Raw genomic sequence first — 23,142 nt, 5'->3', positions numbered from 1 at the left:
TTGAGAGATGATAACTAAAGGTTAAAGACAAATAGCATTAAGTGTTTCATTTTAACCGGCACATTTTGAAAGATTAACCGATTAGCTTGGAACTTTGCGGCACACAGCCTCATCCAGAACGCATAGATGAAGAGATTTAAAAGTCTGGAGTTGCTCCGAGAGATCAGATTACATTTAAGAGTTTTTCCAACCTCATTTAGCCTTTGAAACAACTGAGGCAATTAGTTTATAGAGTAACTGCTGTAAGTGTTCTGGCCATCTTCAGTAACAAAGATTTTACTGCGATTGTTATGTCGTCTGAGATAATGCAGTCAGAAATGTTATGTTCAGAATGAGAGCTGCTTCATGTCCATCATCGCATCTGTATGCAAGGCATGACTGAAGTTTCCAAAAAACGCACGTAGTTTCTGCTGCAGATGAATGTTATGAAATATAACCTCCTAATGAAGATAATTCAGCATTATTAGACTCACTCCAGGGAATGTGAGTGTTCGGATGAACCTGTACCTTGTGGCTTAACTTTCCAATTCGATTTTATGCTCTAATTTCTGGGTAGTTTGTTCCTCAGCCTACTTGCCAAATCCTCGGAGAGCTAAATTGATAGCATCCTTTGGCTTTGGGCCTTTAGGGCTGTGTCCGGGTTAGGATCCAGGCCTGCGAAGAGAGAGAAGGGGAGAGATAACCCAGCCATGCCCTCCAGGATTTATTGTGACTGGGGAGGGGAGGAGAGAGGAAGAGGGGCTGGTACGGCGGAGGGGAGCGGGACGAGCCCGGAGGGAGCGCAGATCGCCTCGCTGCTCAGCACTGAGCCTGTTTAGTATTCCTGTCACGTCAGCTGGAGGGAGCGGCATTAAATTGGGATCAGGCAGATTAGAGTCTAATATAGCCAGCTATTAAAGGCTGCAAATGAGAGTGGTGGGTTACAGCCGGAGCCTGGGCCCCTCACCCAGTCACACAGCCTCTCTCAGTCTCTCAAACAGGCTCCGTAAGGAAAAAAAACAATACATATACACAGAGGAAAGCACATAGGATAAGATAGGACAGGATAGGATAGGATAGGGCACTACTTTGGATACTATTTTGGCATAGTGCTTCTTGCAGTGTTAATTTCGTTGACGAAACATTTTCCTCATAATTTTCGTCAACCACATTTTTTTCACCGATGACAACAAGACGATAACAAACTAAAACTCTTTTTGAATGACAAAAACTATGACGTAAATATTGATATTTCCCTCACCGAATAAAATCGAGACGAAAATATTAGAGTGGGACGATTTGGGAAGAGATTCATTCAGAATGAATCTGCTGCGTGGTTTGGAGGTTAGATGCGTACATATGAACCGGCGGGACATAAGCTAATATACACTTGCTGCACATCGCATAAAACGTTCAAGAATGTCAATATGTGGGAATAAGAGAAGAGCAGACATATGGATAAATCTGACGACGCAAGAGAGAACTCAATTCGGTCCGCTTTTCTGAGCGCAGACACTGAAGCATACACACACAGAAAGCGCCTCTCACAGCGCGCGAGTACACTTTCGCGTTGCATGAAGAGAATTACACACAAAATTATGTTGAATTGTCCGTTTTGATGAGTATAAACTGAGTAAACACAGTTGATTACGTCTTGAGTGAATGTAAACAGCAGGGAGAACGTATATCAGTACATTGCATCCATTGCAGCTGTGTATTCGGTTTTAAAGGGACAGCAGCCTAATTTAGTTGCTATTGTCCGAGTCATTGATGTTAATCAAGCAACAAAAGAAAGAATCACGCACTGCTCTTGACTGAAAAACTTTAGTAGCTCTAAAGATTAATCTAAATTTATTTAATAGAAATAAATGTCTGCTTGAAAGAATGAAGAATATGATAAAGAAGTTGCTATAAAGAATGCATAATTAGCCTATATAACCATTTGTATTTCATTAAAAAGAAGACCATGTTCTTGTTCTTTATGAGAAGTGTTTTTATTTAATTTTTACATAAAGGCATGTTGTGTGTCACAGAAGTTAAATCGGTGTCTATCATGATAAAACCTTAATATCAAACCTATATAATGAGTTTGGACATTTTAAAGAAATGCTTAATAAATGCATTACACTGTAACTAAACCCATTCGATTTTAGCCTGACTAAATTTACTGTAGATTTAGTCGACTAAAACTAAAAACTATTCAGATGACTAAAATGTGACTAAAACTAAATGGCATTTTAGTCAAAAGACTATGACTAAAACTAAATCAAAATTTGCTGTCAAAATTAACACGGCATGCAACAACAAACACTGCACAAGCTAATATGTCCGATCTGGGAACAAATGACAGTTATGAACAGGATCTTTTTAATGAGTCAATTCACTCATTCTGTCTCTGTGAATTATACTGTGTCATTACTGAGTTTGCAACTGATTCCTCATTGAACAGATTCAAAATTAACCAGGAATTGTTATTTATGACTAAAGAAACATTTGCTCCCATTCAAAAGTTTGGGGAGTCAACATTTTTTTGTACTATTTTTCCATGTATTTTCACCAAGGGCACATTGAATTGATCAAAAGTGGCAGTAACAACTCTTACATTCTTAGAAAATATTTCAAATAATTGTTTTTAGTTTGAGCTTTCTATTCATTAAAGAATCTTGGAAAATATTATTGTGGAAACAATACATTTTAAGCACCACAGCTTTTAACTTTGATAATAAACACCAAATTATTATTTGGTGTATTAAACAGCATATTCAAATAAAATAATAGAATAAAAGGATCTTGTGACACTGTATACTGGAGTAATGGCCTTTAAAATCATTCAAATAAAACGGTATTACTGTTTGTACTGTTTGCTGTTAACATGACAAATGTCAACTTGCTAGAAGAAAACTTTAGACAGAGCTTATGCCTAAAATCAGATAAAGATGACAAAGATTTTATATTCAGCTGCTGGGTATTGTCATCTGTCCTGCGTGAAGCAAAGAAATTGGTTATTTTCTGGTTAACTTATTAAATACTGCTTATTGCATACTGCACAGTATATACTCTGAACTTCCTACACAATATGTGAAACATCATGGTCTACTAAAGGATATACTCTATCGTTTAAAAGTTTGGAGTTGGTAAGATTTTAAAAATGTTTTTGAAAGGAGTCTCTTATGCTCTTATGCATTTATTTGATCAAAAATACAGTAAAAAAAAATACAATTTAAAATAACTGTTTTGTATTTTAATATATTTTAATGTAATTTATTCTTATGATGGCAAAGCTAAATTTTCAGCATCATTACTACAGTCTTCAGTGTCACATGATCCTTCAGAAATCATTCTAATATGCTGATTTGATGCTCAAAAAACATTTCTTCTTATATCAATGTTGAAAAAGTTGTGCTTCTTAATATGTTTGTTGAAACTATTGTACTTTTATTTTTTCAGTTCTCTTTCATGAATAGAACGTTGAACAGAAAACCATATATCTGAAATAGAATTGTTTTGTATCAATTGTAAAAGTGTTTGATCACTTTTTAACAGTAATAGATGTTTCAAAAAGTAGCATAATACAGTGTTTTCACACAACCTGTTGATGTAGATGTGATGAATTGTGTCTATTGCATATAGAAATCTATTCATTTCTTTGCAATTAAATTGTTATTTTGAAGTTGGAATCCAAATTTGTGTAAAAATGATTCAACTATTCAAGTTTACTTCGATCAATTAATGAGTCAATAGGGGGTGTTAAACACCACTTGATTTTGCTTCTGGCTTTATTCCATTATTTTAAAATGAAAGGATGAGTCAAGCGCATGGCATTATGGGATACAGTTCACACAGTGTGTTCTAGTTGTACAGCTCTCATTTTTGCAAGTCATCTGGGACTTTGTTACATTCGCATACTGCGCACAGTATACTGTACATACTGCATACTATAAAAATAATAATAGCCATCTGTGTCCTGCAGGCATCCTCTTTTTCCTCTTCTGGCGTTGCTGTTTGAGAAGTGTGAACAAGCCACGCAGGGATCAGAATGCATCACCTCTGCCAGCTTTGACGTCGACATCGAGAACTTCGTCCACCAGCAAGAACAGGACCACAAGCCTTTCTTCAGCGAGGACCCTGAACTAGACAACCTGGTAAGCGCTCATTAGGTTTTGTATCACCTGCCGTTCTTCTAATTTCAGCTCTTAAAAACCTGTTTACTTCCTTTATATCGAAATCTCACATCTGCACTGCCCTCTGCTGGCATATTTGCACTTTATATGTCTTTTGAGGTACTTTAATTATTAAACAGCCTAGAAATATGACATTAAGTAACATTTTATTCCAAATAAAAAGTCAGTAGTATTAGTCACAATGACACTCGGCCACCTCTTGTCCATAGCTTTTTTTCCCCTCTATTGTTCTCGTTTCCTTTAACTCTCCACATATTCATCATCTCTCCTCTTCTGTGCCCTGCAAGACAGTTAACAGTAATTAGAAATTAAGGGAAGGAGGAGGAAAAAGGTCACTGTTCATCATTACCGGGGTGCTCGGCCAACTAGCGCTGCTCAGTCAATTAACTCTGCATCTGTGTGCTTTACGACACACTGGTCACACACGGGTCTTCCGTTCTCTAACTCTTCACCGCGACAGTTATAGTGCCCGCGCGGCACTTCCTTCTCGCCTCAGAGAGATGGCACTGAGCCCTGATTAAACGAGCTGCAGTAATTGGCAGATTTATCTCCTCCTTGGCAAAGCATTTTTTAGCCCATTTGGTCGTCCTTGAGTTCTGACTTTGGGCGGTGACTGTTTGAATGGGTAGCTGGAACAGAAAGTTCAGTCACATCCAACTGTATCAGCAGAACTCAAAAGTGTTTGTAGCATTAAACAACGCAACCAGGCAAATAGTGGCAGGGAAGGCTGGCTAGGTAACCTCAAATAATTGTTGGAAAGAAAGTGAGAAAAACACTTCTGCTTTTCTTCTGAGTAAAGTGATTGTAGTTTATTTAAAGGAATAATTCACTTACAAATGATTTTTTAAATTAATATTATTATTTACTCACACTAATGTAGTTTCAGATCCATATAATATTCTTTCTTCCATGATTTGAGTTATTTTCCAGGCTGTTTTTCCAATGTCCTGGCTGCTCTTTTCATACAATTAATGATAAAAAAGCATCATGAAAATATAATAAAAGGTGCACAATATATAGGTCTTCAAAATTCATATTATAGTTTAGTGTGAGGAACTGATGAAATAAATACATTTAAAGTGATGTCTTTAAAAACAATGACATTTATTTATTTATTTACAGTGCCTTGCGAAAGTATTCATTTTTTTCACGTTTGTTATGTTGCTGCCTTGTGTTAACCTGCTTTAAATTACTTTTTTCCATATCAATCTACACTCCATACACCATAATGGTAAAGCAAGAAACAGGTTTTTAACATCTTGGCAAATTTATTAAAAATAAAAAAACAAAAATTATTCAATTCCATAAGTATTCATAAATTTAGCTCATGAGCATTCGTATTGCTTGTAGATGCCCATGACCGCCTTGGCAACTACCTGAAAAAAAGTTGAAGTACTTAAATTGCTCAAACTAAAACGGTATATACGGATTAAAAAGACAAAAGCACATAAAAACTATAATATTTAACATAAAAACTAAAGAAAATATAAAAATAAAAGCTGATTCAAAATAGGCATAAATACTATAAAAATATGAATAATACAAAAAAAACACTGGTTTAGACCACTCTAATGCAAGAATTTTTCATAAACTGATTCCTGTATCTACTTTTGTGTTGATGTAGATGGTGAAGGCGATCCAGGTGTTGCGGATTCACCTGCTGGAGCTGGAGAAGGTGAACGAGCTCTGTAAAGACTTCTGCAACCGTTACATCACCTGCCTCAAGACCAAGATGCACAGTGACAATCTGCTACGGAACGACCTGGGCGGCCCGTATTCACCATCACAGACCAACCTCGGCCTGCAGCAGGTCACTCACAAATATAATCTCCCTAGACCTTCAGTCTAAAGGCTAAAGGTTGTTTCTAACTCATAAACACAGTGTCATATGAATGCACAAACTCTCACACCAGTAACATTTACACTTGCATGAACACAAGCTCCTCTCCCGGGGATGCAAAAGGTCACATCTGGCTTGCCCTCGCTGTGTTCCTGCTGAACTTTGCTGACCTCTGCGTGAGAAGACTTAAAGTACACACTTTTGGACATTTCATGTAGAACAGTCAATCGATTAAAATGCCCATTAAATGATCAGATTAATCTGAATTAATCACATATACTTTACTGTTCAAAAGTTTTAGGTCAATACGATTTTTTTTTGTTTTAGATTTTATTCAGTAAGGACGCTTTAAATTGATCAAAAGACAGTAATAGTAAAGATATTCATAATGTTACAAAAGATTTCTTTCAAATAAATTTTGTTCTTTTGAACATTCTATCCATCATAGAATCCTGAAAGAATGTATTGCAAAAATATAAAGCAGCACAAATGTTTTCATTATTAATAGTAATAAGAAATGTTTCTTAAGCATAAAATTAGAATAATTGAGAGATTTCCTTCTGAAACTACAAAATCTTACCAACCCCAAAATTGTTAATGGTAGTGAATTTGTCGCGAAGAAAAAAAAACAAGATTATTTAAACTATTATATTTAGTTTATTTATTATTTGTTGTGTATTGTTTTATTTATTGATCTCTTATTATTTATTTATTGATCTGTAAATATTATATATATATATATCATGTATAGATGTATAGGGTTAATTTTTGTTTTATTTATTGACCTCTAAATATGAAAAAAAAAAAATATATATATATATATATTATTGTTAATTGTTTTTATTTATTGTGAATTTTATTGTTTTTTTTATTGTTTTATTTTTTTTACAATTTATTATTTTTTATCATACTAAACACGTTAATTCACAACCCTAATTTTTACAACAGGCATAATTAATTGTGCTCATTTAATTTTTTTAACTATTAGTTGTTTTTTAATCACACTAAAATAACGTTAAATTGGCAGCCATAATGTCTGCCACAGTCATAATTAATTGTCCATTTTTATTTTTTTAAATAGTTTTTTAGCAAATAATAATTTTTTTTTATAATACTACACAAACATGTTAAATTGGCAGCCCTAATTTTGACCAAATTTCTTTTCCCAAGAAATTGAAATGTGGACACTAACCAAGCGTTTCGTCCTCCTCTTCAGGACCTGCTTCAGAACTCATCCCCATCCCTCACCTCTGTCTCCAGCACAGTAAACCCCTCTGGGATCGTGGTCCCTGCCGGTTTGCTGCAACAGAGCAACGTTGCCATGACCACTATCAACTCTCAGGTGGTCTCAGGTGAGGAGGCCAATCATCAGTCCCTTTCGCTTGCTATCAATTCAGAGATCTCAGCTTTCAGAGAAGCTTTTCTTTCCAAATTCGTGACATCTAATGGAAGCAAATGCGGACTTCCATGTACATTATCTACATTTATATAGCTCTTTCTTTACTAATTTTCTCTCTTTACACAGAACAATACTTTCACATTGTAAATAAAGAACGTCTAATTACTGTGAAATCAAGCTAATTAGCGTCAAAACAAGAACTCCTTGTTCTCCTCTTGAGCCACTCCGAATACCCTTTTGTTTTATTTTGGCGCAGTGAAAGGGAGGTGAAATGGTTTGTTTTTGTGCTGCAGGGTAATTAAGGTATGTTTTCAACAGGCAGGTAAAGTGTGTGATAATGGCGCTTCTGTGTCTGTGACTGATTCCCACAGGTGGGACGCTGTATCAGCCGGTGGCAATGGTTACCTCACAGGGGCAGGTGTTGACCCAGGGGTTACCACAGGGAACCATCCAAATCCAAAACAATCAGGTGAGGGTAACCACTCATGTTCGCAGGGCTGTATCTTCACAACTAATGAAACTCTAGAAATCTGTTGAATTATTTCTAAACTACAGCACCATGTCTACAACACTGAATCGCTGCTGTTGCAAAGAGGCAAAAGACGTTTTCTGACATGATGTCCATCCACTTTATATCTTCTATCTATATTAAATATAAAAATATATAGATTTTTAAAATATACATATTATATAAATAATATTTGTTGTGCATTTACATGGCTTCAGACACTTTTATATATGTTTTATATATTTTGATGCCTGCTAATGATGACTCTTTTTGAGGCCTATTAATTTAGAGCGGTATTGGCCTATTCATGAAACACAAGCAGAACTAATTTCTGTGTAAATAATTAGTAAATCCATTCATGCATTAATTGCCCCATTAAGTGAATGCAACATTCATGTAAGAATGGTTTTACATATTTATTTAAGATTATGATTTTTTCAAATGAATTTATATTAATTTAATTAATATATTTATTAATTTATTTATTCGCATATTGAGCTCTTGCAGATTAAGCATCTTTAACCTCAGAATGGTGTAAACCAAAAGAAAATATTGAATTCAGCATGCATCCAGTAAAATGCTTTTGCATTTTTGCTTGCCTTACTTTTTTTTCTCCATTCGTTTCATTAAAGCCCAAAATTGGGAAAATAAATAAATCATAAGAAAATTCAAAATTGTTATTATTAAAATATTTTTTAAAAAAATTATATAATGAACTGTTTTGTTCCTATGTCATTACCAGTTTTTTTAGAAAATCTTTTTATTTTAAATTTTTTTAATATACATAATTTCTATTACATTAATTAAATTAATTCATTATACTTTTATTATATTTTCTTTATTATTAAATAAAAGAAACAAGTTATTTTAAATTATATATATCTGAATTTATATATACAAGTACTATGAATTGCTTTTGTTCTGCTGTCATTACTAGCTTTTTTTTTTTTTTTAGAAACAATTTATATATGCGCATATATACTCTTTTGCTTTTGCTCCTCTTTTATTACTCGCTTTTTTATTGATGAAGTCAAAGTTTAAGCTGATTGGTATTCCACATTAATGCTTGCCGTGTAGTTTACATTTACATTTAGACATTTAGCAGATGCTTTTATCCAAAGCGACTAACAAATGAGGACAATGGAAGCAATCAAAATCAGCAAAAGAGCAATGATACGCAAGTGCTATAACAAGTCTCAGTTAGCTTAATGCAGTACACGTAGCAAGTTTTTTTTTAATCATATAATAAATAAAAAGAAAACATAGAATAGAAAAAGAATAGAGCAAGCTAGTGTTAGAGGCCTTTTTTGCTTTTGTTAATTGTATAATAAATAAAAAGAAAACAAAGATCGAATACAAAAAGATTAGAGAAGCAAGTGTTAGTTTTTTTTTTTTTTTAAGAAACCAAGCAGTTAGTAAATAAATAGAGTGCAAGTCTAAAAGGGGCACGTTTTTATTGTTTTTTTTTATATAAAGAATTGAATTAGAATAGAGAGTGCTAGAGTTAGAGGCTCAAATAAAGATGGAAGAGATGCGTTTTTAGCCGATTCTTGAAGATGGCTAAGGACTAATCTCTAGTTAAGATCATGATGTTTTTGCTCACTTCAAGTGTGTACAGGATGCAAGTTATTTAGGAATTCTAGAACTGTTAGTTTGTATTTTAACGCCTCAACTATGAGTCAGGTGAGTTGGGGTTTGATAGACAGCTGGAGCCTGTGTGGATAGCCAACTTTGGGCCGAGGCGCTTCACTACACGCAGGCTGGGAATAGAGTTCCGCCCTTAGCTACATCTCCGACAAGCTTTCAGTAATAATACCCCTGCATGAAGCCTCCAATTAATTCACCCTGCTTCCTGAATCACACACTTACACTGTGTGTGTGTGTGTGCGTGCGTGCATGCGTTCGTGCATGTGTGAGTGTGTGTGTGTGTGCGTGCGTGCATGCGTTCGTGCATGTGTGAGTGTGTGTGTGTGTGCGTGCGTGTGTGCATGTGTGTGTGTGTTGAGGAATGGGGAAAGAGCCACATGACACCCAGCTGCAAATGTAATGAGGAGGTTGTTTTTAGAGCTTGATTATTATTTATTTATTTAAAAAATTTAAAAATCAGTGGGGAGCTGCTGCTTTTTATGGCTTTCAGTGGCAATGGTAGCATGAAATTAATTATCCTTATTTTCAAAGTGGAAATGTTAATTTTTCCTTTTATTCATTTATTTATTCACACACGGAGCTCTTGCAGATTATGCATCTTAAACTTCTCTGAAATGTTAATATGCCAGTCTCAGAACGGCGTAAACCAAAAGAAAATAAATAGTTAATTTAGCATGCAACCGTTAAAACTCTTTTGCATTTCCGCTCGCCTTACATTAATCGTACTTCTGAGCGTATAATAAGTTTGATGAAAAGAGAAAAATTTACTGCATTTTCCGCAGCTTTTTTACTTGATGAAAGGCTTCAGTAAATGTACCCTCCTTGGCTTTAATTTGAGGTATCATTACTCCAATTGCGTTGCTATGGTGACTGAAGGCATTCCTGCCCCTGCCAAAGAAATGGTGACTGGCGACTCTCTTTGTTTCCGTGGCAACTACCCCTCCCTCTCCCCCGCTCACTTTCTCGTCTCTCTTCTCTCTTCCTTCCAAGGTGAACCTGGACTTGTCCTCACTCTTGGACGGCGATGACAAAAAATCAAAAAACAAAAGAGGCGTCCTTCCCAAACATGCCACAAACATTATGCGTTCCTGGCTCTTCCAGCATCTCATGGTGAGAAAAAGGAAGTGTTTTCTTCTTACATTATTGCCCTACAAACCAAAGAGAGGCTTGGGAGTTTAAAATGCACTTCATTTGAATGATATCTGGTTAGAACTGACATAGATAAATACAAACATGTACATTTACTTATAAAGACTAAAAATAAAGATATACCATTTACATAATACTCTATCATTTATTTTTTGGTTTCCAGCATCCTTATCCTACAGAAGACGAGAAAAGACAGATCGCAGCACAAACAAATCTGACCTTATTACAGGTGAACAACTGGTAAGAACGAAAGTGTAATTCACAGCAAAATGGTGCCATCTAATGGCCACAAACAAAATCACAAAACTTGTTTGGGATTTACACGTAGTAAATCCTGGTATGTGTCTTATCCGCGTCATTTTTCTCTCTCTCCTGTCTTTTGAAAGGTTTATCAATGCCCGCAGGCGTATACTGCAGCCCATGCTGGATGCCAGTAATCCTGACCCTGCTCCCAAAGCCAAGAAGATGAAATCTCAGCACAGACCCACGCAGCGCTTCTGGCCCGACTCCATTGTAGCTGGAGTCCTGCAGACACACGGATCCCACTCCACAAACAATTCAGACAGTATGTAATATGAACACGTTCTCTAGTCAAGTTTTTTGCGCTTTATGCAATACAGATTGTTTCACAGGGAAATAAACAGGATAATAACAGTACCAATAATGCAAACTTCATCAAATATGAGACAAATTCTGAATTCTGCTGTAAAGCAGCTCTAAAAAGCACAATAGTGCCATTATTCAACTCAAGTCGGTTGGTTCAGTTCAATAACTGCAAAGTTCATCTGTTCTGAAACGAGTTCAATTCAGCTATACAAAGTTCTACAGAAGACAATAGTGTCAGTTGAATTCAGTTCTTTAATGGCAGATAGTATGCTAAATATTAATTGTCAAATAATTAATTTAGAGGTTTTAAACCATCAATTACTCTTCTATCAGAGTTAAATATATAAAATTCACTTTATACATTTTCATGACTTTTCCCTGAGATTGTAATTATTTCTGTCACTTTTTCAGGCTTGAAATGGAATGGAAATGATAGTTTATGTAGTGAACACATTAAATATAATACATTATATTTATCATATATATAGATATACACTACCATTCAAAAGGATGAGTTAAAAAAAAAAAAAAAGAGTGCTTATTGTATTAGTGCTGAAGTGATTTAGTGCATTAAGGTGAAAATATTAAAGAAATCTTTTATTTATAATTTCATTCATAATGTTACAAGATTTCTATTTCAAATAAATGCTGTCTTTTGAAATACCTATTTACGAAAGAATCCAGAAAAATATGAAAAGCCAGTTTCCTGAAAAATATTAAAGCAGCACAACGATTTTCAACATTGCTAATAATAATAAATGTTCAGCATGTTAGAATGATTTCTGAAGGGTCATGTGACTGGAGTAATGGCCGCTGGAAAACCAGCTTTTAAATAACAAGACAAAATGACATTGTAATATATTTTAAAATAGAAAACAGTTATATTTTGCAGTATTACATTTTTACAGTTTTTGATTAAACAAAAACAGCCTTGGTGAGCAATAACATAAAGCATTTTACCAGTTTTATTTTAAATGGATGAGTGTTACTGACAGTTTACAATAATACCTGTTAGTTAAAAAGACGTGTTTGTGTTTCTGTGTGTATGTTTGTCAGATTCTCTTGGCATGGACGGCCTGCAGTCTCTGTCCTCAGACACCGCCACACTGGCGATGCAGCAAGCCATGCTGGGAGGAAATGAGGATTCCATGGACGGCACAGAGGAGGAGGAGGAGGACGACGAAGAGGAGGAAGAGGAGGGAATCGACGAGGAGGAAGACGAAGAAGAAGACGAAGAAATCGAGGGAGGCAGACAGATGGCTCGGAGAGATCTGGGCCTCAACCACAACGAAGGACTTGAATAAAGGATCAGATAGACGAAAATGTCAAAATTGACTTAACTCCTACTCATCCCCATGGCAACACATCTCAACACCTGAAGGTTTCCAGTGGACACTAAGTGCTGTGGAACATCCAATCAGAATGAAGAGGAGGGGCCTGTTATGGACTCGATGAATGAATAAAATTCATGTTAAAGTGAGAATTCGAAGGAGGACAGAAGAACATTGTACTGTATATTGGGCCGTTAGCCAAGCTCTCATGCATATAATCCATTTAAGCCTTACTTTGTTTAATATGTCTCTTTGGTTCTCAGGTGTCTTAGCATGACATAATGTCTACCCTCTTACAGTCATATTGATAACCATGCAATGAGTGGATGTTTTAGGCATGTTTCTTTCTTTCTTTTTTATTTTTATTTTTGTAGTTAATGAAATATTCAGTCTTCGAAGATTAAAAAAGAAATGCCTGACAGCACAATGTATGTACATTTAATAGTGATGCATTTTACCCACTTCATATTTATTTTCCAAACTGTCAAAAGGCAGTGGCACAATCAACAAGGATGCTGTCCGCTGAAAAAAACATCAGCCTGGTTCAAAACAAACGCATGTTGGGAGACTCGACGCAGAGTGCCAAGCATCTCTTACACGTACAGAACAAATCTCTCGTGCCCTTCTGAAACCGCAGGACCTACAAATGACGTTTACTGAAGAACACCGCAGGAAAAAAAGAGACCTATTTACAGGTGCGTATCACACCCTGAAACGCCCCTCTTAATTTTATGTGAAGGACGAAACAAAAACTGTGAAGATATTTCTGAGCTTTTCGGCTTACTGTGTCTACAGATTTAATCACCTGTTTCTGATGTGATGTTTAGAAAAGACAGGATGTTTCTGAATGTTATTGCAGTTGGTCTTTGTGAAGTACATGTTTCTCATTATTATCCTTTTCTTGGTTGTTTTTTTAAATGGTTCTTCCAGAGCAAGTGATGATAGGGGAGCTTTTTAATGATTTGTTTGTATACATTGTTGTCATAATCTATTGTGTTTCAGTAGCTCATTTTTGATAATTAAAAACTATGACTCTAGTGGACCTGGGTGTCATTTTGCAAACTAATATACAGTATAGCTACTACAAATGAATACATGTATACTTTTCGCTAAATGATCAAATGATCACCATTAAAAAATTAAAAACATTCTTCGTTGAAATTAAGATCAAATAAAATAGAGAAAACTAATATTAGATGACAAAAAATTTAAAAGGTGAAACACTAAACTAAAAATTAGATAAAAAATACAAATATATAAAATAGCTATAATAAAACCCAATAATTCAAGATATTAATAAAAAAAAACATGGCATATAAACAATGCAAAAATAACTGCTTTGTTGTGACAAAAGAGAAATATATATACTATAACTAGATCTAGATCTTATAGTGCATGAATATTGTCTTATGTTATTTATTTATTTATTTTTTATAACTTTTAGATTTAGTTGTCCAGAATCATAATATTCACAAGCATAGTTGTCCGTATTGGTTTAGGGGCAATACAACAATTGCAGTATAAATATCTATAGACCCAAGGCCTGGACCATTACTAAAACCACAATGTTACTCTGGTCATAATTTTTGTAACCTAAATAACTATAACCTCAAGCTCTAGCTGTGAATAAAAATATAACCTCATGATTTCCTGCAAGGATTTTTAAAAAACCTATTCAAGGCCACTGGCAACTGCCGAAGTCTCCACTATTTTTCCATCTGTGAATATTTTTAGATGTTATAAAACGCCTTCATATGAGCAGACAACTCGCTGGATATGGTGTCATGTGTAGGTGTTTCGTTCATGTGGCCAATTCTGGATGTTTACTTAGATCGCAAACTCCTCAGTCTGAATGTTCGCATAGGTTTCTTTAAAAGTTATGCCTAAAAGCTGCACAGTACGTTCAAATAAACATCTTCTGGGCATGAATGGGTTAAACAACAATCTAAGCAGCTCTAAACTTTGTGAAGGTCTGTATGCATTTGAAATAACAGTGTTTGTGGATTCTTGTACATGCACTCTTGAGCATGGCTTCTCAGGTAGGGCTGTTCAGGGCAGGAGGATATAAATAACCTGGGAAATGACAGAGGCAAGAAAAGCCACATAACTGGGTACATTTGAAGTGGATTGGTGCCACAGGGCTGATGAGCATGTTTGGGAATCTCCACCCTCTCCCTCTCTCTGCTTTTGCCCCAGCAGGCTGAAAAGTTCTCTCTAACTCTTTTAATTACCCTGTAAACCAGCCCAGTATAGCCTCTCATTTCGCTCAGACCTCCTCCAGTATTTAAGGTCCACGCCAGCATCCCTCTCCTCTCCAGCCTCAGGACCAGTTTACTGCTGGATTGATCCACAATACATTCCTCTACTGGACAAGGATTTCATAAGGTATTGTAATTTTTTTCCACACTTAATATAGGCCTATTAACCCTGCATCATTCTAAACCATAGATTAAAATGTAAAAGCTACATACTTTACAGCCTTAAGCATGGGGTTAGAAATTAATCCAGGATATTCCAGGTTTCACGCTGTACATTTGTAAACAACAGGTTAACGTTTTTATTCGTATGTTTTGCACTTTTTTATATATATATTTTCCGTGTCAGTAACATTGAATTGAATGATTACAGGACGCTACCTGTTTAACATTCGAATTCAATTATTAAATTCTTATTTGCATATTGATTTGACAAATACATCAACGCATGTGTCACTGTTGTTGGGTTTAAAGTGCCCCTATTATGGGTAATGAAAGGTTCATATTTTGGTTTTGGGAGTCCCCAACAACAGGGTGACATGCATGCAAGATCAAAAAACACTTTCATTGTCTTATAATATGTATTTATTTTTACCTTACTTGCTCAACGACTCCCAAACGATTCGCTCAATGACGATTCATTTTCCAAACCCCTCCTTTGCGTGACGCTAATCTGCAGTGATTGGTCTGATTGGATCATGCCTGTAATGCCTAATAAAGCAGCTTTTGTGAGGGCAGTGCTGCTTTGTGTTAGGGATGGGCGATACCACTTATTTTGTTTTCGATACGATACCGATATTTTAAGGCAGTATCGTCGATACCGATACGATACTTCTGAACTAAACTTTTAAATTATGAAATGTATTAAATTACTAAGAGTAAAATTGGTAATAATAACCACTTAACTTTGTTTAAAACACATTTTAACATTCAATACGCCTTAATTGTAATTTATTAGGTTATATTTTTGTTTACACATGGTTCAAATGTGTTTTTTGTTTACACATGATTCAAATCTACAAATACTATAATAAGGGACTGCCAGTGACAGGCTGCTGCATCCATAAAATGCAACCTTTTTGTTCTGACAGTGTATGATTTCTATTAACATTACAGAATAGAACATGATCTATATTATCTTTCTACGTTCAATTTAAATAAATGTAATTGTGCAAACTATGTAGGCTACGATTTCAGTTTGTTTGTTGTGAAATAACTCAAACATATGTTTTTTTCTGTCCACTGATAAGCATTGTTCAGTGCTGCTGTTCCCAAAAGCTTTAATGCTTTCTTATGATACTTTTGGGAAACGCAGCTGTTTGAATGCACTGTCAGCAGTGAGTGAACACTCTCTTTGATGGATTGGTTCTGTCTTGCAACATTTGCGTGTGTTCATATGAGCAGGAAAATATATGGATACTCAGGATCGATACACCCATCCCTACTTTGTGTACAGCCGTTACTGGGGAAACAGCTATTTTACCAAGCGGCACCTAGTGGCAATGAATTTGCATTTTTATTCAGACCAACTCGAAAAGACCAACAAGTGGGCGGGCAATATGCTAATGACATCAACATGAAACACTTGGGATTTTCTACGTTCAATTTAAATAAATGTAATTGTGCAAACTATGTAGGCTACGATTTCAGTTTGTTTGTTGTGAAATAACTCAAACATATGTTTTTTTCTGTCCACTGATAAGCATTGTTCAGTGCTGCTGTTCCCAAAAGCTTTAATGCTTTCTTATGATACTTTTGGGAAACGCAGCTGTTTGAATGCACTGTCAGCAGTGAGTGAACACTCTCTTTGATGGATTGGTTCTGTCTTGCAACATTTGCGTGTGTTCATATGAGCAGGAAAATATATGGATACTCAGGATCGATACACCCATCCCTACTTTGTGTACAGCCGTTACTGGGGAAACAGCTATTTTACCAAGCGGCACCTAGTGGCAATGAATTTGCATTTTTATTCAGACCAACTCGAAAAGACCAACAAGTGGGCGGGCAATATGCTAATGACATCAACATGAAACACTTGGGATTCGTTTTAAAAACGACTCGTTTCAATGATTCAGAGTTGACTCTTTTGAGTGACTTTTATACTTTTTATACAATAACTTTATACACGGTGCACTCTCAGATTTAAAATTCTGCAGGATGTTTCCATTCACTTAGAGCTGTTACACACTGCATGAAAGGTCATTTTCAAAAATACGTAATAGGGGCACTTTAAATTCCTTCCTTACTTTCTAATTTGTCCTGAATAGATTTTCGGACCACAATTGTAAGAACAAAACTCTTAGTCACTCTAATTACATTTACATTTACATTTAGACATTTAGCAGACGCTTTTATCCAAAGCGACTAACAAATGAGGACAATGGAAACAATCAAAATCAACAAAAGAGCAATGATATGCAAGTGCTATAACAAGTCTCAGTTAGCTTAATGCAGTACACCCACCCCCCCAACTGTACAAAGCTTATGAATATTTAATGAGGCAAAGGCTATTCTATTTTTGATTGGTTGTTTGATGCTACGGAGAATCGTTTCAGGGTAGGCCTATTCCATGGTTAAAAATCGGCGTTAAAACAATGTGAAACTTTTCTTAACCCGGGGTTAAAACGGGTTAAAAAGGCGATAATTCTGATTCGTACGCATTGTGTAAAAAGCACAATATTGTATTATATAATAATAAAACACTTGTGTTAAAATGGCAGTACATCAATGGTTTGGTTAATGCGAACTTGGATAGCTGCTAACGTATTTAATGGAAGACATAATTACTGTTTAATGGAATAATTTCATGGAAGGCATAATTTGGTACTTTATCTTGTAAGTAAGACTAATCATTCATTATATGTCTTCTTGTATCTCTTGCTATTAAACCATATCATCAAAGTGCTATTTAATAAGTTAAGTTGTCCCTTATACATTCATATTGATGTTAACGGACATATTTTATGTAAAATGTCCATATGAATGACAGCACAGATGATTAAACCAAGAAACTTTTAACCAGAAAAATATTTTTGGTCTTTTCTGTTGCCATCCACAGTTGCCAGCATGTCTATCGCCAACACGGCCGCCCAGGCGATGCTCTCTGATGCCCTGCTGAGGGACAGTAATGGGGACAATTGCATTCGACACCTGGAGCTGGATTTGCCATTGGATAAAGTCATCAAGTTCGTTTCTGTGGGCCTGCCGCTCCTTCTGGTGTCCATGGCCTTTGCCAGAGAGATTTCTATCGGTTAGCAGCTCTTTTCTTCTCCCTAGTGTCTGTGCGAGAATCACAGGACATCAGAGCAGCACTGGCACTGCAGTAATTTCATAAACCCTTGAGTTAATTGACTGACCGTTAGCTTGAGGGCTGGGCTGATGGAACGCTGGATGTAATTGGTGTTTATCTGAGGTGACAGCACTATCTGCACTGCTTAGGAAGGATAGCCGTGGTGCAATATGAGAATTAAGCATCTGCTAATGATTATTAGCAATTTATATGACATTGCAAACCAACTGGAGTTGCTGCTTTCAGGGGGGAAATCTTTAGTGACTGGTATGGGTGCCAACTGCTGGCTATAAATGCCACTAAATTGAGCTTTCCTGCCAACAGTGCATTGGAGAGAACTGTCGGTTTTGTGTAGGCAGTTGACTTTGAGGTTGCAATCAGTTCCTCTGGAGCTGGTCTGCAATCAGCTCACACAGATGTTAATTGGCATGAGGATGATTAAGAGAGCCGTGTAGAGATGACAAGGGTCTGTAATTACAGTCAGTCTGCTCTTTCCCGGCTCTCTATTTCAGACTAACGAGAAGATATGCTAATTAAAGTGAGGCATGCAAGGCAAGCAGACTGATTCTCCCTGCTTCTGATAGTGGTCTGACAACACTCAGGTTATTGGTTAGGATACATCAACACAAACTTTACAGTGGAAGGAAAATTGTGTCACATGCTAATGCAGTTTGCGCAAAAAAAAGAAGGCGGCAGAATAAATATATTAGGATCAAAAAGTCACCTAGCAAACTTTTTTTTATTTATTTAATACAATTTTTATTATATTATCAACATTACAAAAACCTGATGATCATGTTATCTAGCAAGACTTAAGTATGACCCAAAATGCATTTTGAAAACCATGACCAAAGTAGTTCACATGATTACATGACCAACGCCACAAATGTATATATTTAGATTTTATATTTATATATATGTATTTAGATGTTTAATATATTTATAGTTAATCATTTATTTATTTCATATTATATAATATGTAATATATGTATTATATACTGTATAATTTAACTGTATAATATATGTGTAACATTCAGATAGATAGATAGATGTAATATTAATAACTATTAAATATGATTTCAGTTTTTGTTGTACATTTTCATTTCCAGGTTTAAATGAATAAGAAAAGCAGATGTCTGGTGTATTTCTTATTGATATAATAACATAACTTCAGTTACTTCAAAATCCTCCAAAATCTTTAGCCATTTATGTGTATTAATCAATATAAAAATATATTACATTTCATTTTGATTTTCAGTGTGGTCTCAAAGTTTTTGAGCCCACTGTATATTTACTGGCATAAATCGATTACGATGGAAGCTTTTAGGAAACTCAGATGTGTATGAATATCTCTCCTGGTTTTGGTACCATATAATTTGCAGAGATGTTCGGTGGAGCTCAGTTATCCATAATAGCTGTGGGTTGGGGCATGTTGTGTTCAGTCAGTAAATTGGAGGCTGACTGTAGGTTTTGGCGGGTGGCACAGATGTTTAAGTGGCCCATATAAAGTAGGGCTTGGCCTCCTCTCAGCAGCTGGGTCACACCCTCTCGCCCAGGCAGCAAAACTCTCCACAGAAGGGTGTTTCCTGCCTGCCTTGGTGGTTTCACCATCTGTATCCCTGGAAAAGATCTAGTGCTATTACAGACATGCCACCCAGATTCTCCACTTATACAGCATCAAGTGATGCTAGAATACTGTGATTTTGTCTCAGCATGTTCATTTTCTCTGTTTCTCCTCCCAGGCCCACAGATTAGCTGCTTTCCACCCAACAACTTCACAATAAAGCAGGCAGCATATGTGGATACGTACTGCTGGGACTGTCTCATGCACCATGAGTTTGACACAGATGGGAACTTTGAAGAACGTTCACTGTGGGTACATAAAGTGAGTAAAAACATTCAGAAAATACATCACAAATGGACAGTGATGTATTTTTTCCTAGACCGTGTCATAAAATAGAAAGCAATTGGAAACAAAACATCTAAAGCCACAAGTTTAAATATGAACCTGAATGTTATATGAAAAATCAATTTTATGGCTCTGAATTTTACTTTTTCAACAATTATCTCATTTGTGTCCATTTTAATTATATCATACATTTGAGACACATCTGAGAGATTAATACTTCTAAGAAGTTGTATAAATAAATAAATAAATGTATTATTTTTATTGAATAAGTAAATAAACCTTAATACAAATATTATTACTAAATATTTTATTTAATAAGCAAATGAATATTAATATCATAGATAAACAATATAGTGTAATACATTTTTTTTTAAATTAATAAATATTAATATTGTAAATAAATGAATACATAAATAATATATGATTTTTACTGAATTAGTAAATATATATTAATAGTATAAATAAATGAGTAAAATATATAAGTAAACATGCAATTTAAAAAATAAATATTAATATACTATATACTGTATATGTATTAAATAAATATATTTATTTTATTTATTACATAAATACATATTAATACAAATATTCTAAGTAATATTTAACAAGTAAATTCATATAAATAAATAAATACTTGTTACTATTGAACTCAATGGTAAAATCTACAGTAAACCGTTTTTCTCATGATGGAACTGGTTATGGTTTTGCTTGTGCAGATGTTTCCATACTCCTTATTGGTCATGGCCATGATGATGTACCTGCCGGCTCTGATCTGGCGGTATCTGGCCGTGCCCAGCCTGACCTCTGACCTGTTCTTCATTATCGATGAGCTGGACAAGTCTTACAACCGCTCTGTCCGCCTGGCTCAAAGCATCCTGGACCTAAAACAGCACTCAGAAAACCCACTGCAGTTTCAGACTGAGCTTGAGAGGTATCTGCAAATCTGGACATTTTTTTTTTACATCTTTTGTTTTTCTATTATTAAACATGAAATCCTTTTCTTTTTCTCTTTTTAGAGCCAAGCGCAAGCGTTACTTTGAGTACCCCCTGCTGGAGAGATACATGCAGTGCAAGCATGGCTCCTACTTCCTGGTCAGCATGCTCTTCCTGCGAGGCTTCCTGCTCCTGACCTTCATGTCCGCCTCGTGCCTATACCTGATCTACTTCCACCTCTCTGCCTTTCTACAAGATGAATTCAGCTGCTTCGTGCGCACCGGCCTCCTCCGTGACCAGCCCTGGGTGCCTGAGCTAGTTCAGTGTAAAATGACTGGCCTGCTTGTGTTCCAGGTCATTAGCGTAGCTAACGGTGCCGTCTATGTGCTGCTAGCTCCTATTGTTCTCTTTAGCCTGCTGCGTTTGTTCTGTTGGGACACAACCTTCCTCTCCCTTTACGAGGTGCTGCCCGGATTGGGGCTCATGAGCAGTCAGAAACTGGGCTGCCCGCTTAACGATCTCAACGTGCTGCTTCTCTTCCTGCGCGCCAACGTAGCACAGCTGCGATCGTACAGCCGCCTGAGGGCTGTTTGCTCCCTCGCGCCTCCTCGGCTGAAGGGTGCTAAGGGCGCGCTGATGGGGGAGCAGGCCGAGGAGGCTGCGGAGGCCGCTGAGGAGCTCGAGGAGGAGATTAGAGAGGCCAGAGAGGAAGGCAAACTCAATCTAGTAGACATCATGACTGTGCTGGGAGCAGCCAGAGGAAACGCAGTGAACTGTCCAGAGCAGCGCCCTCTTGTGGAACAAGACATGACGCTTGGTACAGTCACTCTCATCTATATACTTAAACGCATCCTGCTCGTTGGCGTTTTTGTGGCTGTCATATGGGATGTTCAGAAAATCATCAAAGTGACTTAAATTTATGATATATGGTGTTGGAAATAATTTGTGTCCCAACTGAATGTGTGAAAATCTTTTTATGTTGTTAAAAAAATTATCCATATATAGCATTTAAATATGAGTCTGCTTCTCAACGCACATTGGGTTTTTGTTTCTAAAAAATTTGGCTAATATTTTTGATAATCTGTTTTAATGAATTCCACATTTAAAATCAGTGAAAAAAGTCTAATAGGCCTAATTCATACCACTTTTCTGGAAGGCTGGGCAATCATTGCTAATATATCTAATATATATTACAACAAATGTACATATAAGGCAATTTTATCTGTTCTAATGGAGGCTTAAAAAAATTCTTCATAAGTTCTAGCAGCTGCATTGTGCACTTTATTTTTCACACTTAACATCAGGTTTTCACCCAAAATTTATGCCCCTAACAGCACTCTCTGTCTCTTTACAGAGCCTAACCACCAGGGGTACCATGAATTGAAGGAGACTACAACATGTTGTTTTGCCTAAAGCACCAGCCAATGGACTGAAGCAGCACTGTCAGACTCTAGACTAGAGGGCCCGGTAGAACAGCTAAACCTCTCAGATGAAATAAAGATGAAGATAGACTAGAACATCCAATAGCTAAAACTCCTCCATTATAGTCCAGAATCAAACAAATCTGGATTTAAAATAATTCTTATGGATTTCTTATACAAAGCACCTCAGGAATAAGAACTTAAAATCAGTACTGACAATTTGAAAAGCCTCCAATAGTTAACCTTCTTAAACTTGAGCATTTTTATATCTTTATTTATTCTTTTCATTCTTATTATCTGATGTTTGTGGATTCCATGCTTCTTTGAAAACTGGATGCTTTACTTGACCTTTTGTTCTCTTTTGTAAGTATTTTGAAATAAAATTTGTTTGTATTTGCGCTTTGTTCATTTCCACATTACTGTTCAAAAGATTGAGGTCAGAAGAGAAATAATTTTTCAAAGAATCCTGAAGAATAAATATATCATGCTTTCCAAAAAAGGAAGGTATTAGTTTTTAGATATAATAGTTTCTTGAGCACGTCTGGATCATGTGACTGCAGTAATGGCTGCTGAAAATTCAACTTTGCCAACACAGGAATAAATTACATTTCAAAATATATTACAATAGAAAATAGTCATTTTAAATTGTAATAATATTTAACAATATTACTGTTTTTACTGTAATTTTTAAT

General features: G+C 35.8%; 2 protein-coding genes across 4 annotated transcripts in view; both read left to right on the top strand.

Annotated features, from left to right (window-relative positions):
* The window catches only part of LOC107588673 (pbx/knotted 1 homeobox 2), a 71,753-nt gene extending 58,069 nt beyond the window's left edge, over positions 1-13,684 (top strand). For all 3 annotated transcript variants that reach the window (XM_016276889.1, XM_016276880.1, XM_016276896.1), the window contains exons 5-12: positions 3,950-4,121; positions 5,785-5,970; positions 7,217-7,352; positions 7,771-7,868; positions 10,545-10,664; positions 10,867-10,943; positions 11,090-11,268; positions 12,366-13,684. In XM_016276889.1, the coding sequence (XP_016132375.1) occupies positions 3,950-4,121; positions 5,785-5,970; positions 7,217-7,352; positions 7,771-7,868; positions 10,545-10,664; positions 10,867-10,943; positions 11,090-11,268; positions 12,366-12,613 (1,216 nt within the window). In that variant the 3' untranslated portion in view covers positions 12,614-13,684. The remainder of the gene's footprint in view (positions 1-3,949; positions 4,122-5,784; positions 5,971-7,216; positions 7,353-7,770; positions 7,869-10,544; positions 10,665-10,866; positions 10,944-11,089; positions 11,269-12,365) is intronic.
* A 1,281-nt stretch (positions 13,685-14,965) lies between these two features.
* Positions 14,966-22,629, top strand: LOC107589683 (pannexin-3-like). Its single transcript, XM_016278186.1, has 6 exons — positions 14,966-15,025; positions 17,957-18,148; positions 19,930-20,072; positions 20,813-21,027; positions 21,113-21,846; positions 22,384-22,629. The coding sequence occupies exons 2-6, from the start codon at positions 17,965-17,967 to the stop codon at positions 22,440-22,442; spliced, it is 1,335 nt and encodes a 444-aa protein (XP_016133672.1). The 5' UTR covers positions 14,966-15,025; positions 17,957-17,964; the 3' UTR covers positions 22,443-22,629.
* Positions 22,630-23,142: the final 513 nt, after the last annotated feature.

The sequence above is a fragment of the Sinocyclocheilus grahami genome, unplaced genomic scaffold (genome assembly GCF_001515645.1).
Source record: "Sinocyclocheilus grahami isolate Dianchi unplaced genomic scaffold, SAMN03320097.WGS_v1.1 scaffold7.1, whole genome shotgun sequence".
NCBI lineage: Eukaryota > Metazoa > Chordata > Actinopteri > Cypriniformes > Cyprinidae > Sinocyclocheilus > Sinocyclocheilus grahami.
Note: the sequence above shows the minus strand (reverse complement) of the source record. Positions and strands in the feature narration are given on the sequence as shown.

What these genes read in the sequence shown, in the direction of transcription:
- LOC107589683 (XM_016278186.1), top strand. Translation starts at nt 17,965, where the DNA reads ATGTCTATCGCCAACACGGCCGCCCAGGCGATGCTCTCTGATGCCCTG. An exon ending in TGCCAGAGAGATTTCTATCG is followed by an intron (nt 18,149 to 19,929) that starts GTTAGCAGCTCT and finishes TTCTCCTCCCAG; the next exon opens with GCCCACAGATTAGCTGCTTT. An exon ending in GTTCACTGTGGGTACATAAA is followed by an intron (nt 20,073 to 20,812) that starts GTGAGTAAAAAC and finishes TTGCTTGTGCAG; the next exon opens with ATGTTTCCATACTCCTTATT.